Here is an 18551-nt window from a genome sequence, read left to right as displayed (position 1 = left end):
ATAAATCTATAGTATAGATAAAAAATATATAACCAGACAACTACCTGGATCCCCCTGTTAAGGACCTTTCTCGTCTGCTAGATAATTGCTTTCTGCTCTTTTGCAGCGATTTGACAGTGTTAATATTCCCGACGCTATAGGTTGATTTTCAAAGACCCAATTGAAAGTCGGCACAGGGTCCTTGGGAAAAGGATATTCAATTGTTTAACCCCTTTCCCCTCTATTGTTTTACTCTAATATCTCATCTATAAATCTATCTATCTAAAAATCCACCTATCTATCAATATATCTACCTGTAAAGACTCCATGGTATTGGCTACCATATTCTTGACAAAGAGGGGCATCCTTGTGTTGGTTATTTATCTTATATATACCTGTGCTGACTCCATGGTATTGGCTACCATATTCTTGACAAAGAGAGGCATCCTTGTGTTGGTTATTTATCTTATATATACCTGTAAAGACTCCATGGTATTGGCTACCATATTCTTGACAAAGAGAGGCATCCTTGTGTTGGTTATCTATCTATCTATCTATATATATACCTGTAAAGACTCCATGGTATTGGCTACCATATTCTTGACAAAGAGAGGCATCCTTGTGTTGGTTATCTATCTATCTATATATATACCTGTAAAGACTCCATGGTATTGGCTACCATATTCTTGACAAAGAGAGGCATCCTCGTGTTGGTTATCTATCTATCTATCTATATATATACCTGTAAAGACTCCATGGTATTGGCTACCATATTCTTGACAAAGAGAGGCATCCTTGTGTTGGTTATCTATCTATCTATATATATACCTGTAAATACTCCATGGTATTGGCTACCATATTCTTGACAAAGAGAGGCATCCTTGTGTTGGTTATCTATCTATCTATATATATACCTGTAAAGACTCCATGGTATTGGCTACCATATTCTTGACAAAGAGGGGCATCCTTGTGTTGGTTATCTATCTTATATATACCTGTGCTGACTCCATGGTATTGGCTACCATATTCTTGACAAAGAGAGGCATCCTTGTGTTGGTTATCTATCTATCTATCTATATATATACCTGTAAAGACTCCATGGTATTGGCTACCATATTCTTGACAAAGAGAGGCATCCTTGTGTTGGTTATCTATCTATCTATCTATATATATACCTGTAAAGACTCCATGGTATTGGCTACCATATTCTTGACAAAGAGGGGCATCCTTGTGTTGGTTATCTATCTTATATATACCTGTGCTGACTCCATGGTATTGGCTACCATATTCTTGACAAAGAGAGGCATCCTTGTGTTGGTTATCTATCTATCTATCTATATATATACCTGTAAAGACTCCATGGTATTGGCTACCATATTCTTGACAAAGAGAGGCATCCTTGTGTTGGTTATCTATCTATCTATCTATATATATACCTGTAAAGACTCCATGGTATTGGCTACCATATTCTTGACAAAGAGGGGCATCCTTGTGTTGGTTATCTATCTTATATATACCTGTGCTGACTCCATGGTATTGGCTACCATATTCTTGACAAAGAGAGGCATCCTCGTGTTGGTCATCTATCTATCTATCTATATATATACCTGTAAAGACTCCATGGTATTGGCTACCATATTCTTGACAAAGAGAGGCATCCTTGTGTTGGTTATCTATCTATCTATATATATACCTGTAAAGACTCCATGGTATTGGCTACCATATTCTTGACAAAGAGGGGCATCCTTGTGTTGGTTATCTATCTTATATATACCTGTGCTGACTCCATGGTATTGGCTACCATATTCTTGACAAAGAGAGGCATCCTCGTGTTGGTTATCTATCTATCTATCTATATATATACCTGTAAAGACTCCATGGTATTGGCTACCATATTCTTGACAAAGAGAGGCATCCTTGTGTTGGTTATCTATCTATCTATATATATACCTGTAAAGACTCCATGGTATTGGCTACCATATTCTTGACAAAGAGTGGCATCCTTGTGTTGGTTATCTATCTATCTATATATATACCTGTAAAGACTCCATGGTATTGGCTACCATATTCTTGACAAAGAGAGGCATCCTTGTGTTGGTTATCTATCTATCTATATATATACCTGTAAAGACTCCATGGTATTGGCTACCATATTCTTGACAAAGAGTGGCATCCTTGTGTTGGTTATCTATCTATCTATATATATATACCTGTAAAGACTCCATGGTATTGGCTACCATATTCTTGACAAAGAGAGGCATCCTTGTGTTGGTTATCTATCTATCTATATATATACATGTGCTGACTCCATGGTATTGGCTACCATATTCTTGACAAAGAGAGGCATCCTCGTGTTGGTTATCTATCTATCTATCTATATATACCTGTAAAGACTCCATGGTATTGGCTACCATATTCTTGACAAAGAGAGGCATCCTTGTGTTGGTTGTCTGTAACCTGCCACCCTCTGTCTGCCAGGCAGGTGAGTTGAAAGGATCAGTCGCCTTAAAATAATACAGGTATGCATAAACTCAGGAATAAATAAAGCAATTAATAACAGCTAAAAAAACAGAAAGAGTATTGAATTGTGTTTCATTAGCCTATCCTTAAGAAACAAACATTGGAAATTTTTATAATTTTTAAAACTACAATGAAGCTTTTCATAGTGCCAATAAAAAATAACTTCATACTGGCATATCATTGGTCAAATAAAATGTATACTGGTATACTATTGGTAATTTAGTGCATTGGCCTATCATTGGTCATTAGTATTGTATGACAACATTTTTTATAAGTACTTTAAAGAGCTTAACTACACTTCATTTGTTTGATAATTTTGTTATTTATATTTTTCATGTGTACAAATTTTGTACGATATTGACGTACAGACAGGCAAAATTATTGATAAAGAAGCGTATATACTAAAAAACTGAACTTACCAGTCTGGCTAGACGCAGCTCAATTATCCAGTCTTCTTTGGCCTTAGGTGATTGAAGCTGAAATAGATAAGAATAGTTATTCATTGCATCATATCATATACAGCTTTAAACCAGTTGTGTTAGCCCAGAGGCGGGTCACGGCCCTGGTTAATAAAACTGGTAATGATATTAGTTTAATATTCGTGGAAAATTGTCTTTAATTCGATGATATACATGATATTTCAGGAGGGCTGAGAACCGGCTCTAATCAAGCGGATTACAATCGGTTTCGAAGCCATACTGGAATAGGAATGAATATGTTTAATTCTACATTTTAGACTTATACATTTAGTGAGGTTGCATACATTTAAAAAAGAAATTCAATGAAATCTGACGTTCAAAGCCATATTTATCTAAATGTTGACTTAAAAAGACAACATAGGTAACATGTGATTCAAGTATTATGTTCATTTGCCGCATGAATTTTTTGCAAATAAAAAAAAATAACAAGCAGCTTTACTTTGCTCAGACAACTCTTTCACATTTTGAAATACTTCAGAATGTTTCTATGTCAGACTTAAAGAAAATGAGGGTGGGGGGTTGCATTTTGACCACTAAAAATTTTAAGGATTATGTGTAAAGATTAATTTGCATTATGTACTGAGAAATGTTTTCAAAACAATAGAAACAAAAATGTTTGAAATTTGATATTTCAGAATTTTTAGTTTAAAGTTTTCATCATTTAAAATCATAATTTATGGAACAAAAATTTTGTTCTATTAAGTACCCCAACCCTCTTTAAGTATTTACCAGGGAGGGAGGGGGCATTGGGATGTTTAATACAATAGTCCCCAAAGTTATATAATAAGTTATATCTATTAGTTGACATAACAACTTTGGGGACTTTATTGAATTTTGATTTGTTGGTTCATCATGTTGAGTACCTGAACGTTTTAACCACTAATTGTAATCTAAAGATGTCCAATATTATGGGGTAGCATCGCTTCTAAAAATATATTCTTATATAACAATGATATAATATAATAAAATTTAAGGGCGTCTGCTAAAAAATAAAGACCATAAAAAAACCTACTTAAACTATGTAAAAATAAGCATATTGAACCAAAAATATGTGTATATTTTACTATATAGGCTTAGAATGTAAATTAAGAAAAAATCAACAAGGATGATAAAAAAAGAGCATTACGAAACCCAGCTAGATAATATAATAATTTTCCTCTAATTCAAAAGTTCGTTATTGTACTCATGAACTTAAGTCTTTAAATATCAGCTAATAGAGTCGTTAATATTAACACAGTAAAGTAGCTACTAAAGACCAGAAAGCAATTTGCTAGCAGAAGAAAAAGATTCCTATCAATTGGGCCAGGTCATTGTCTGGGTTATACATCTATACTTTTGCATTTATTATTGTTACAACTTCTGGTAAAAACTTTACAGAGATTAAACTGAAATTAAACAATGAACTTAAAAAGATATCCGATTGGTTTAGGAGTAATCAAATGAGCTTAAATCCTGATAAAACTAAAATCATGATATTTAATAAAAATGAAAATACTATTGATTGGAATGCTCTTAATATTAAGCTAAACTTTAACAATGAAAATGAGTTTGATCCTGAGAAAATAAAAATTTTAAATTATGTCAATTCAAGTAGCAATATTCCTGCAATTAAATTCCTAGGTGTATTTATAGATCCTTCTTTAAATTTTAAATATCATGTAGAACATTTACGTAAAAAGATTTCTAGTTCCTTATTTCTTATAAATAGAGCTAAACATATACTGAATTTAGATAGCAAAAAAATGCTTTTTCACTCACTTATAAATAGTCATTTACTTTACTGTTTACCTGCCTGGAGTTGTGGTCTTAAATCTACTATGGAACCATTAATTAAAATGCAAAAAAAGGCAATAAGAATTGTTTTTAGTAAGAAACACATCTCACACACAATGCCTTTATTTAAAAAAATGAATGTCCTTCCTTTACATGAATCAGCTAATTATTTGAAATTATTATTTATGTATGATTTTATAAACAGTAAGCTACCAAGTTCCTTTCAAGGTACATGGCTTCGCCGTAATCAATTACATACCAGAAATCTTAGAAACTCTAATATGTTTGATGTTAAAAAACCGAAGTTTAAATCTATTGAAAGATTTCCTAAGTATCATTTTCAAGAATTATGGAATAACCATTGTAATAATGATTTATTAACCCACAATCAATCAAGAAAAAAATTTATAAAAAATCTAAAAGAATCTTTGTTATCAAGCTTAACTTTAGTGTGTAACAACCCATTATGTCAAGAATGTAGATAAAATTGTATTTCTTTTCAATATTGTTTGAAATCTGATAAATCAATCAAAATCTATTTGTTGAAATGTTTTTTTAAAATTTCTATTATTGCAATAATGGTGTGAGACTTGTATGCCCTAATCAATCCTTCCTAATATCATTCTTTCCTCTCCAATATGATTTTATTTATTGCTTATTATCTTTTTTCTATTTATTTGTCTTATCTATATGGCCTGTATGAAAACAATGTGTGAATACACATTACTGCATACTTCCTAGTTTTTAGGAAACTGCCATTTGGGAAGAATTTTTTTTTATAAATTAACCATATCAATAAAATTTGACTGTATATATAAATGTATATAATATTCATTTAATTCATTTATTATTTTGTTGTTTTTTTTTCTATGTATGTACACCCAAGAATAATAAATCTAATCTAATCTAATCTATCTAATTATAAAACAAGGATGACAACATCCATAAGTAGCGAAGCACAAAAAATCCTAGATGGGAATACGTACAAGTAGATTTAAAAGGTTTTTACTAAAATCAAGAATAGATTTATTGGATAAAATAAACATGAAACCTTGTTTTATTTTGTATGATGACGATGGTCAAAGTAAATTATGTTAAAGATGTTCATAACAATGAGAAAAATCATTTTGATACTGATATCCCAAAAAAGTTTGAAAATTGGATCAAAATAAACAAAGATATGGGTAAATATGTAAAACATATAAAATAGGCAAAAACCTGATAAAAGGCAGTCTGGCCGCCATGGTTGTTTCTTAAAACGACAAAAAAATTATTTTTAAATCCTTAACTTAAAAAATTTAGAAAATCAGACCATATACACTGAAGATATGGAGAAAAGTGTTAAATATATAAAAATAGCCTAAAACCTGCCAAAAAGGCAGTCTGGCCATCATGGTTATTTTCTTTAAAAGACAGGAAATTTAATTTTGATATCTATAACTGAAAAAAATTTGAAAATCGGACTATAAACACTGAAGATATGGAGAAAAATGTTAAGAATATAAAAAAAAACAGCCTAAAACCTGCTAAAAGGCAGTCTGGTCGTCATAGTTGTTTTCTTTAAAAGACGGGAATTAAATTTTGATATCTATAACTGAAAAAATTTTGAAAATCGGACCATAAACACTGAAGATATGGAGGAAAATGTGAAAAATATAAAAATAGCCTAAAACCTGCTAAAATGGCAGTCTGGCCTTCATGGTTGTTTCTTTAAACGACGGGAAATTTAATTTTGATGTCTGTAACTGAAAAATTTTTGAAAATCGGACCATAAACACTGAAGATATGGAGAAAAATGTGAAAAATATAAAAATAGCCTAAAACCTGCTAAAAATCGGTCCGACCGCCAATGATGTTTTATAGTCAATTGTGCTCCTTAATGATGGGAATGTTGTCAAAAAATTTCAGAATTCTATCTTTTATAGGAGCTGAGTAAATCCCATTTCCCCCATAGCGTTACGGACTGACGGACTGACTGACTGACGGACGGACAAAGTGAATTATAGAGTAGCTTCGCTACTAAAAAGCAGCAATGAAATGTTCGGGTTCGCTTTAACATAAAAGCAATACCTCCCTTTCACATCGAAATTATAAAATATTAAGGGTATGTATGTTTTGTATGCTATTACATAAAAAAAAGTTTTTGCTAACCAGCTAAAAAACTCTACAAATGTTTTTTAATAATACAAAAAAACATTCTGTTATTATATGTATTAAATAATTATCAAAGATATTGTTTCAATGATTTTAAAATATAAATTATATCCAAATATTATATCAAGCCTAAACATATGCATAAAAAAAACAAAATCAATGTCTGTTGTATTACAAAAACACCTATTATAGAAGGGGTTGTATGTAAAATTACTCGTAAGCGAATAGGCAATAAATAATACTTTTTTTGCTTTAATTAAACCCTTTGCCTTTTAGGGTTTTATAACATTCGCTATATACTTAGCTATATACAAAGCTATATTTTCAGAGGATGGGGTGGGTGAGGGGGGTTGGATGGGAGATTTCTCGATTAATTAATTCAAATTTAAGAAAAAAATATTAAAATATTGGTTGATGGGTGGAATTTAGCTGTTTAAAAGATCTTAATGGACATACCATTACCCATACATCCGACAAAGTTGTTATAAATGCCCTTTCTAAAGCAATAAAATTGACATAAATACTAAATTTCTAAATTTTATACTTTATAATATTTTAATAGTTATTTCTTTCATCGTATTATAAACGGCTTTCCGCGGATATCGAATGTACAATTATAAGATTAAAACCAGTTTTTTTTAGCCCCGAGGTGCCGAAGGCACGGGCTAAAAAACTGGTTTTAATCTTATGATTGTACATTTTTATATTCGTAGAAAGCTGGATATGATACGATGCTAGACATAGTTTTTTCGTATGGATGAGAACCGGTTCCTATCCACCGGATTCGAATGAATACGAGAAAATAATTTTATTACATCTCATATTTCCTTGAAAATGCAACTTTTTACAGCTTTAAAAACATAGAAATTTGGACATATTATTTTTACTTTACTTTGCATGCAACACTTGTTATATAAATCTGTGTTTCCCTCACTCTGTAAGAAGTCTCTTTGTCTATCTGAATAGCACAAAAATATGAAATGAAGTAAGAATTAAAAATCTAGTATTAGATTTTTAATGCTGGCATAGTCAATAAAGTATTGAATATTTTTAGATAGCTTTTTATGAAAAAAACAATTAAAAATATTATCAAAATTATTTTACGTAAATTTTCACTATTGTGCCATTGCTTTTATTATGAAAATTAGCGAAAAAAGGGCAATGTAAAATAGGGTGGGTCGATTTTGGAATTTCACATTAGTAGACATTTGCAAAGGTTGATGGGCCAATATAAAACCCTGAGAAACTTGAAAGAGGTTTTTTAATCCAAAAACAACGGGCGCGCGGTGGGTGTAAAATGTACCCGCCCCCTTATAAAACCAAAAATTGAAATTACTTCAAACACAGGCATGTTGCATATCAAAATGACCGCATTGAAATGCTGATAACAGATCTGAAAACCGTTTTGAAAAATATTGAATCAGTCTGAAATGATTTTCAAATAACCTACCAAAATGAACATTTTTGACAAAATCAGCTGTCTTTAGGTACTTAATGAGATCTTATTCGAACTAGGAGTAATATTTTTCAAAACGGTTTTCAGATTCGTAATCAGCATTTCAATGCGGTCATTTTGATATGCAACATGCCTGTGTTTGAAGGAATTTAAATTTTTGGTTTTATAAGGGGGTGGGCACTTTTTATACCCCCCGCGCGCCGGCAGCCATAAGAGCCAAGTCACTTTTGAAACTTGAATGGGGCTTATCATACATATATATGACTTCCGCAACTCATGATAACAGTAAAATCTAAAAAAAGGGGGAAATGGGCCCACCCTAATGTAAAATAAGGAAGCTTTCTATTTGTCAATTGCATGTTTTAATAATTTCATATTGTCTTTTGGTGCTCCTTAGCTAATTATCTCTTTTTGACAGCTTTTCAGTAATAAGTCAATCATGATCACTTTTAATACATGAAAATTATTAAACATAAATCATTGGAATTATATACATTAACTACATGTTTTTGGATACATATGGTTAACAGTTTGAGAGTGGCTTCACTCCTAAAAAGAGAAAGCTATGATACACATATAAATGACCACCCTAAAATTCGTGGTAGCCAAAAATAGAGACTTAAATTCTTCAAAATAAAAAGTTTTAGAAAAGTCGTGAAAAATATTTATTTGAAGTAGTTTAATTAAATTTAAAACTTAAATTCCATATAATAACTCATTTTCTATAGATCTCGAATACTAAATATTTTGTTAAAAAATATACAAAGTTAGATTTCTATTAAAACTTTGTGATATATTTCCATCCATCGTGGTGGCGCTATAGGGGGCTGCTAAAGGGTTGCTAGTCAGAGGTATAGGGTTAGGTCAATGGATAATAGATACTTTTCCTCCAATTGAATAGCATAGCACAAAATTATGTTAAAAGTTTATGAAAATGTTAAAGGAGAGTTTGGAGGCAGGGATCTAAAGGGATAAGGCTATTGCCGATAAATTGTTGCACATCCCCACCCCATTTACGATACACAAATTTATCCATTCTGTAGATTACAATAAGGGGTTTAAACATTTAGACATTCATATTATTCAACCAATCAACCAAGTCCCCAAAGTTGTTAATCCAGCGAATAAGAAAAAAAATATATTAAAAAATTTGTGGACTAGTGTAATAAACAGTCCAATATCCCCTTCCTCCCTAGTTGGGAGGTTAGATTATTTTATCTTCTATTTATATACCCCTAAATCTCTGATTGCTTGTAGTTAAAAAGGGTTGGAAATAAATTTAAGAAAGAGAAGTATTGTTTTGGATTGGGATAAATATTGTGTAATTTTGGAAAAATAAAAATAACAAAATCCACTCCAAAACTATTATTAGCAGGAGGGAGTGGATATTGGCCTGTAAATTATACTGGTACCCAAAGTTTCATGTATTCTCTCTGCAAGCTGGCTTAAAATTTAGATTGGTTGGTTCAATCTAGCTGAATTCATACTTTTTAACCAATAATTTTAAACTACAGAAGGGATAATAGAAAAATACATATTATCTTTCATTTTTTCTTAAATTGTCCTTCTATTTGATTTTAAGAATATATTTCCGTATAAGAATGTAGGAAAATGTTATTCATAATTAAATTAATTCAAACACCTGGATTTAAACATAAAAGGTGTTTTGTATTATAACCAAATTCTTCAAAAAAGAGTCAAATTCAAGGCGTTTGGCTTTACATTTACAAATTCAGCTGATATAAAAGTTAGACAGTACTTTGAATTCACAAAGATATAATTATTTCCCAAAAAAATTTAACCTAAACTTATTTAATATGAAATAAATACCTAATTGTATAAGATTTTAGGCTTAGATTTATAATAGGAAAGTACCAGCAAGCCGTCAATTTATATAAAATATTTTTGAAAACGCTGTTAGCCTTTTGGGGCTATGGTGCAGCCGCTTGTATTATGAAATGCTATTAATACTTGGCTATTTAAGTTATTTGATGAAATACAAGAACACTAAAATTCCATGTTAAAGGGGTAAAACATTTTAAATTTACAGTTAAGATTTTTATTCTATTCATATGTAAATTTGAAAGTAAACTGTTAAAAAACTAAATAAATTATAAACTTTAAAATAAAAGTTTCTATCAACAAGAACAATCAAGTGACGCCAATTTACTTAAAACGGTTGCTTTTAAGTTTATCAAAATATTCCATTTCATAATTATATTAGGTAATTTTTTTTTTCACTTTTTAAAAGAATATGAATATCTTAACAATATAACTAATTGAATAATATAAAATAAAGACAAAGGAAAATTTATCATATAAGAGTGTTTAATAAACATTTTTAAATAAATGAATAAAACACGTGTCTACTTAAAATGTGTTATAACAATAAAGGTACTAAGAAAGAGAGGGAATGTCTGATTGAGCCAATAGGAGAATCGCATCGGAATTTACATTGGATCTCATTGGTTGAAATTATGTACACATTTTCCTACGAAGGCATGTTTTTTTTCATTTCATACATACATAAAAGTCAGCTGTTAACAGTATGTTTTCTTAGTAGAAAGCTTTGCGGAATCAGAATTAATTGCCCAAAAATTTCGTTTACAATTTGAAAGCTTGAAACAAAGTTGGATTCTTAAAAAAAAATTTAGGCTGGCAACTCGCTGGTGAGGCAAAATTATTTTTGTGAAAAATCCTCCAAAATCGAATAAAAAAATTTACAAAAATGAAATAAAATCTTAAGAGGGTTATTAACATATGATTTTGTTTAATTTTTGTAGATTTTTAATGTGCTTTTGGATGATTTTTCACAAAAATAATTTTGCCTCACTATCGAATAGCGAGTCTATCATTTTTTAAGAATCCACATCAGCTTGAGTCGAAAGTAAACAATACTTTTGTCTGCTAGGAATGTTCTCTCTTAGATTTGACGAAAAAAGGGTTCAGAATATTCTTCTACTCTTCTATTTCTATTGTTATAACACTTTTGGAATAATTATGAAATTTTATATCTAACGATTTTAATATATCGTAACAAAATCTATTTATACTTTCCTTATCAGTTTATTAAAATCTACACATTTTAGAGGGAAAAAAAATTAAAACTGGAAACCAGCAGAAAAGTTACTAAGCATTCTATGAATTAGTTACTCAGGCTAAATTAAATGTTTTATGAGTTAGCTATGAATGGTAATGTATTATATGGTTTATAACTAATATAACCACCACCCTCCTATAATAAATTGTCAAAAATACAAAAAAAATATTTTCTAAGTTACAGTATCGCTAGGCGATGTCACTGTATGATTACGAGACTTCCCTTTCCACAGGGGTGTCTAAACTTAATCTTTTATAAACTATAATTGAAAGTGGGGAGGAAGGTCATAAGTAGCTGCTAGTAATGTAAATATAACTAACTATACCTGGAATGTCACAGTTTCCGTTCTGTCCTTCCTCTTGATGGCCAGATGCAAGCAACATTTGTCCAGGTAAGACATCTCTTCATCCTGCACACATAGATTAATTTAATATAGAGTACAGGTAGCTTATTATTTGTCCAGGTACGACATCTCTTCATCCTGGACACATAGATTAATTTAGTATAGATGACAGGTAGCTTATTATTTGTCCAGGTACGACATCTCTTCATCCTGGACACATAGATTAATTTAGTATAAAGAACAGATAGCTTATATATTATTTGTCCAGGTACGACATCTATTCATCCTAGACACATAGATTAATTTAGTATAGAGGTCAAGTAGCTTATTATTTGTCCAGGTGCAATATATCTTTATTCTAGACACATAGATTAATTTAGTATAGAGGACAAGTAGCTTATTATTTGTCCAGGTGCAATATATCTTTATCCTAGACACATAGATTAATTTAGTATAGAGGTCAAGTAGCTTATTATTTGTCCAGGTGCAATATATCTTTATTCTAGACACATAGATTAATTTAGTATAGAGGACAGGTAGCTTATTATTTGTCCAGGTACAACATCTCTTCATCCTAGACACATGGATTAATTTAGTATAGAGGACAGATAGCTTATTATTTGTCCAGGTACGACATCTCTTCATCCTGCACACATAGATTAATTCAGTATAGAGGATAGGTAGCTTATAATTTGTCTAGGTACGACATCTCTTCATCCTTGACACATAGATTAAATTAGTATAGAGGACAGGTAGCTTATTATTTGTCCAGGTACGACATCTCTTCATCCTAGACACATAGATTAATTTAGTATAGAGGACAAGTAGCTTATTATTTGTCCAGGTGCAATATATCTTTATCCTAGACACATAGATTAATTTAGTATAGAGGACAAGTAGCTTATTATTTGTCCAGGTACGACAACTTTTCATCCTAGACACATAGATTAATTTAGTACAGTGGACAGGTAGCTTATTCTACACTGGGTAGCTGTTCAAAATCTCATTCTATAGAGTGTTATTTCCCATAACAAAACTACCTCGAAGTTGAGAGGTGCCATGGACAACCTTAAGTTTTTTTAAAAGCGAAGCTTTTCTGTAATTAGGGTCGGTCCGTCCGTCCGAGATAGATAGCTTTTATTCGTTAATTTAGGCATGTTAGAATTGTCCTATCGATTTCAAACTTTGCATGATGATTCCTGTAGTAGTTGGGTACGATTTAGAAAGCGTAGCAACTCTATAATCAGTACCAGAATGTCCGTACGTCCATTTTAAACATGTTGATTTTTCTACTTTTTTAACAATAAATTTTCAAGTGTTTTAATTATCCGTTTGATCTGATTTTTGGTATATTGATTCCTGGGACAACAAAGAACAATATTATAAGCGAAGCAACTGTATAATCAAGTCCAAAAATGTATTTAAGCAGTTTTTCAACAAATTTACCTACAATTTTGATTCGACATTTATACAATTATGTTCCGATTTTTCAGTTCAGATACTATACAAGTGTTAATGTTCGTTTGTCCTACCGTTTCAGTGCTTCGCTTTTATGGATGTTGTCATCCTTGTTTTTATTTTGGTTGGGGGTACTCTATACTTCCCTCCCGATTGGAAGACCATGGGGGTGTTTTTTCAAAGATATTATACCAAAAGATCATTTTCTTTTCAATTTAATTAAGGATTAGATTAGGCTTTTAAATCTTGTATACGTTTTATAATTTTATATCGTAACATAATTTTTAACAATGTTGATGATTTTTAAAAGCATCTACTTTTTAAAAGCGAAGCTTTTCTATAATTAGGGTCGGTCCGTCCGTCCGTCCGTACGTCCGTCCGTCCGTCCGTCCGTCCGAGATAGTTAGCTTTTATTCGTTAATTTAAGCATGTTATAATTGTCCTATCGATTTCAAACTTTGCATGGTGATTTCTGTAGTAGTTAGGTACGATTTAGAAAGCGTAGCAACTCTATAATCATTACCAAAATGTCCGTACGTCCATTTTAAACATGTTGATTTCTTTAATTTTTTAAATAGCTTTTTTCGTTAATTTAGGCATGTTAGAATTGTCCTATCGATTTCAAATTTTGCATGGTAATTCCTGTAATAGTTAGGTACGATTTAGAAAGCGTAGCAACTCTATAATTATTACCAGAATGTCCGTACGTCCATTTTAAACATGTTGATTTTTCTACTTTTTTAACAACAAATTTTTATATGATCTAATTATCCGTTTGATCTGATATTTGGTATATTGATTCCTGGTACAACAAAGAACAATATTTTAAGCGAAGCAACTCTATAATCAAGCCCTAAAGATGTAAGTATGTCCATAAACATTATCCTGTATGAGGCAGTTTTTCAACAAATTTACTTACAATTTTGCTTCGAATCTTATACTTATATATTCTGATTATTCAGTTCAGACACTATACAAGTATTAATGTCCGTTTGTCCTACCGTTTCAGTGCTTCGCTTTTATGGATGTTGTCATCCTTGTTATCCCTAGAAACAGTTAGATAATAACAAATACTTGAAAGTTATTTTCAAGTGGGTTATGAGTTATGACAGACCTCTTACAACCAGGGAGGGAGCGGACATTGGGCTGTTTATTACAAGAGTCCCCAATGTTTTATGATACAATTGTTCTTAATCGTTGGCTTTTCATTAAGCTGGTTGACCAAACGTTTCAACCACTAATTTTAATTTACAGAAGGTGTAATTTTGTGTATTAACATTAAAGATGTACATCTATTTATCGGCCATTGTCTTATCCCTTTAGATTCCTGTTTTACAAATAATAGGGGTAGAGACAGATATTCGGTTGTTTTATTTAAATTGTCTTAATTAATGGTCATAGCTAACCATTCAAGACAGGTTAAAAGTTGACAAATAGGGTCTTTAATCTGTTAGGGTACAGTTATTAAACTCCTGCACCCTTTATTTTTTAGATTAATTGTATACTTATCCCTAGCTCTGATAAATGACTTTATACTCTTGTAATATTTGCAAACTTCCTAGGATTGAGAAATGTCTTCTTTAAAATTACTATTGTTAATCATATTTAATAACTTATCTAGAAATACGCAATTCAAAGTGTTGTCATCCTTGCTATCAAAATTTAAGACAGCTTAACAAGTTTCATTCTTTTGTACTTTTGCTTAAGTTATTCCTGTCCAATAAAATAAAAATCTAAATGGGAAAGGACAATGGAGGTTAAATCAATCTCCCCCTAAATTTCATATATCTGTTTAATTCAGCTATTAATGGCTTGTAAATATTAAGAGTAACAAAGGAGTGTAGATTTATTCAAATGCCAGTGTCCTTTCCCTCCACAATAAAACCAAAACCTTGCTTAAAAATAAACATCATATGGGAACTATATGGTGCAGTCTGATCCAAAAATACAGGGATAGTTCAATGCAATATAAATTAAATTTATTGAGCAAAAAGAATTTATAAGTTGAAAATATTAAGCCTCACAGCTAAAATATAATTAATTTGTTTATCAAAACATATCAAAGCACAATATCAACAAAAATATGCAGAAAACTTTCATAAATACTTATAATTTTTAATTGGTGGAAGGGTTTAAGACATTACTAATTCTACTTTTCAGGAAATAATTTTTGGTAGGTAATATGATGATCCACATTTTTAATTTTATATTTTTAAAAACAAACATCTATGAAGTAAATGTATTTTTTTCATATTTTGCCAAAGTTGCGGTTTTAATTGCAAATTAAACCAAATGTCTCATTTTGCAAAAATGTCCATAAAATCTAACTAAATTTTGTTTTATTACATTGTGATTTAAATATAAGCCCATTTAGATTTTGAGAAAACGCTGTTTTAGGTTAGGTAAGGATCAAAGAGTTTTCTGCGGGGGTTTTAATCAATTTTTGAAGTTTTTTGTATATTTCTTTGCATTTTTGTAAGAAGACTTATTTTTGCAATTACTATCGTCGCGCTAATTTTGAAAGTATCAATTTTCATGCCATAACAAACATAGATAGATAGATATACAACTTTAATAATATTTTGATCAGTCCATTAGTAGATACATTTTCACTTTATATCCTTTGTAAACTGTTTAAGAAATACAGAAATGATAAACAATTTTGGTATTATCCTCTTAGAATTTTTTTTTTCAATTTTGAAAATTTGAGTACCAACAACCCCCCCCCCCCCTGACAGCGAACTATGAACTCTGGCTGCAGCGCTCGGCCCCTTGCCTGCCTATCCGCAGCGCTCGGACCCCTAGCCTAAAATAGTTGTTCGTCGTTGCCGTGGGGGGGGGGGGGGACTCAAATTTTCAAAATTGAAAAAAAAATTTCTAAGAGGATAACGCCAGAATTTTTAAGTGGCATCGCTGCAAGCATATGTGAAAATCCAAAGCAGCGACGTACTTTGTAAATAAACCAGACAAAAGAGTGTACGATCATGCCATGGTTATATATTTGCTATGCTTTTGAAAAAAAGCGCAGGAGTCTTAAGGGATAGGACAATGAGCAATAAATTTAGATTCATAAGTTTGGGCACTGCAAGTTTTAACCAACAAAGCAGAATTTAATAAAGTCTCATGTTTGTAATCTAACAAATGAGAGATCGTGTTTATAATTTTTTGAAGATTCCAGCATCCCCCCCCCCATCTCTTGATGAAACCTGACTCACCTTTTGTCTGATGGCAGCCTGGATTTGATTTAGGATGTCGGATGCGACCCCCGGGGACATGCGGGGGTAGTCACACTTCAGGCCCTCCAACAGGGTACCAACTCTGCAAAATAAATAGATTAATAGATAGGTAGATGGATATATAGACGAAAATATGGATAGATAAATAAAAAGGAATAAAAATATGGATAAAAAGATAAATTGATTGGTGCAAAAAATGAAAAATATATATCATTTAATGGATTCATATACAGATATATTCATAAATAGATTAATGGATGAATACTTAGACGAATAAATAAATGATTTGAAGACTAAATTGATAAAGCATAGATGAAAATGAATACATGAATAATAAAATGAATAATAGATGATTTGCTAAATGGATATATGGTTAAATAAATGGTTTGAATATGTATAAATAAATGGTAAATAGAAAGATAGATAAGTGGTTAAATAAATGAATAGATCAATAAATAGATGGTTGATAAATATTAAACGAATTTACGGTTCAATATATAGATATATGAATTGATAGCTGATGAATAAATAAATAGAATGATATAAAAATAGATATTTGTAGATATATTGCTAAAAACATATATTACATATTTGAAATTGTATCTATAAAAGTGATGACAATTACTTTAAAAGATTTCCTAAATTATCCAATTCTCGTAATTACATCATTATTGCAAGCTAAATTAGCCTGGTTATACTGTTATACTTGTGTTACTTTCGCTAGGAAAATCTACTCAAAGTGTCGATTTCTTGCAAATGTTTGTTGCTAAATAATGATGTTTCTACATTCCAGTCAAAGCATGCTATTTATGGATCTAAAATTGAATTAGTGATTGTAGCAATATATTATAATATAATCACACAAACCACTTTTTACAAGAAAATTGGAAACTTTTCCCAAAGACACAAATATGCAAGTTTTAGAAACGGCCAACATCATGACCGCCACATATGCTTGAAAATTTGAATGTGCCTTTTTTTGCCTTTAAAAAGACTAAATATCTCACCAGGTTTTTAAGGACCACTCCAAACCCGCTAAAAAATAATGAAATCATTTTTTGATTTTGTTGTTTTATGAAAATATTGAAAATGTGTATTGCTTATTGACAAGAATTTCTTACTAGAATAAAAAGTATACTGAGTATTAAAACTTTTACCATCTGAAACAATTTATCAAAATCAAATTAATCTTGATTTTAAATAGACACTTTATGTTCCACAATAGTAAATGTTTTGGTAAATAATAAATATTAGAAATGTGTTTCTTCCAAAGAGTTAATTTTTTTTGTGTTAGAACGTTGTTTACAAAATTATAAACCATTTGTATGTAAAACTACGACTTAAATCTAAGCAAAATAAGAAAAAAAGGCATTTTTTATCTTTAATCTTTTTAAATTTTTTTTTAACCAATCACCTTTTAATTACTGATAGTAGATAGTTTAGAAAAATAGTCACATGGCAAAATTAGTTTTAAAATGTAGTAAATTTTCTTTCCAAATAAGAGCAAATTATCTAAAGTTTTCTGTCCCTATAATAAGGGTCTAGAAAGAAGTTTAACTCTCCCTTAAAATCTAATTATTTAAGTCTTCCTCTCCTTTATTTTAATCCCTCAAAGTTTTCAACTCCCCTAACACCTTAGCTATCACAGAATATTTACTTTATTTGAGAAATGCTACACGACATATTTTTAAAGCAATGATAGGGTCATAGCTATAATTAGCAGTATTTAGGATATTAATAGCACAACAGTTAGACAATTTTTTTTTCTATGTATGACTGAAGCTACTCTATAAGTCAAAATTGACTGTTCTTCCTTAATTCTGGTGATATTGAAGCTAATCGGATGATTAAAGAAGAATTTCTGAACAGGGATAAGACATTGGCTATTAAATTAATGTACATCCCAATTGATAATACACAAAAATACTCCTTCTGTAGATTAAAACTAGTGGTTGAAACGTTTGGACATAAAACCAACCAATCATAATACAATAAAAGTCCCAGAAGTTGCTAGGCAAACAAATAAGAAAACGTTATTATAAACTTTGGGAAC

The 18551-nt window shown here is 30.7% G+C and overlaps 1 protein-coding gene across 3 annotated transcripts in view; it reads right to left on the bottom strand.

The window, feature by feature from the left end:
• LOC145329029 (rho guanine nucleotide exchange factor 10-like) overlaps positions 1-18551 on the bottom strand; it is a 72642-nt gene that overhangs the window by 15275 nt on the left and 38816 nt on the right. For all 3 annotated transcript variants that reach the window (XM_080173032.1, XM_080173033.1, XM_080173035.1), the window contains 4 exons: positions 16478-16580; positions 11787-11870; positions 2919-2975; positions 2364-2483 (listed from right to left, as the gene is read on the bottom strand). In XM_080173032.1, coding sequence (XP_080029158.1) covers positions 2364-2483; positions 2919-2975; positions 11787-11870; positions 16478-16580 — 364 coding nt within the window. The remainder of the gene's footprint in view (positions 1-2363; positions 2484-2918; positions 2976-11786; positions 11871-16477; positions 16581-18551) is intronic.

This window comes from Acartia tonsa, chromosome 9, assembly GCF_053477335.1.
Source record: "Acartia tonsa isolate MP-2025a chromosome 9, ASM5347733v1, whole genome shotgun sequence".
NCBI classification, from domain to species: domain Eukaryota; kingdom Metazoa; phylum Arthropoda; class Copepoda; order Calanoida; family Acartiidae; genus Acartia; species Acartia tonsa.
Note: the sequence above shows the minus strand (reverse complement) of the source record. Positions and strands in the feature narration are given on the sequence as shown.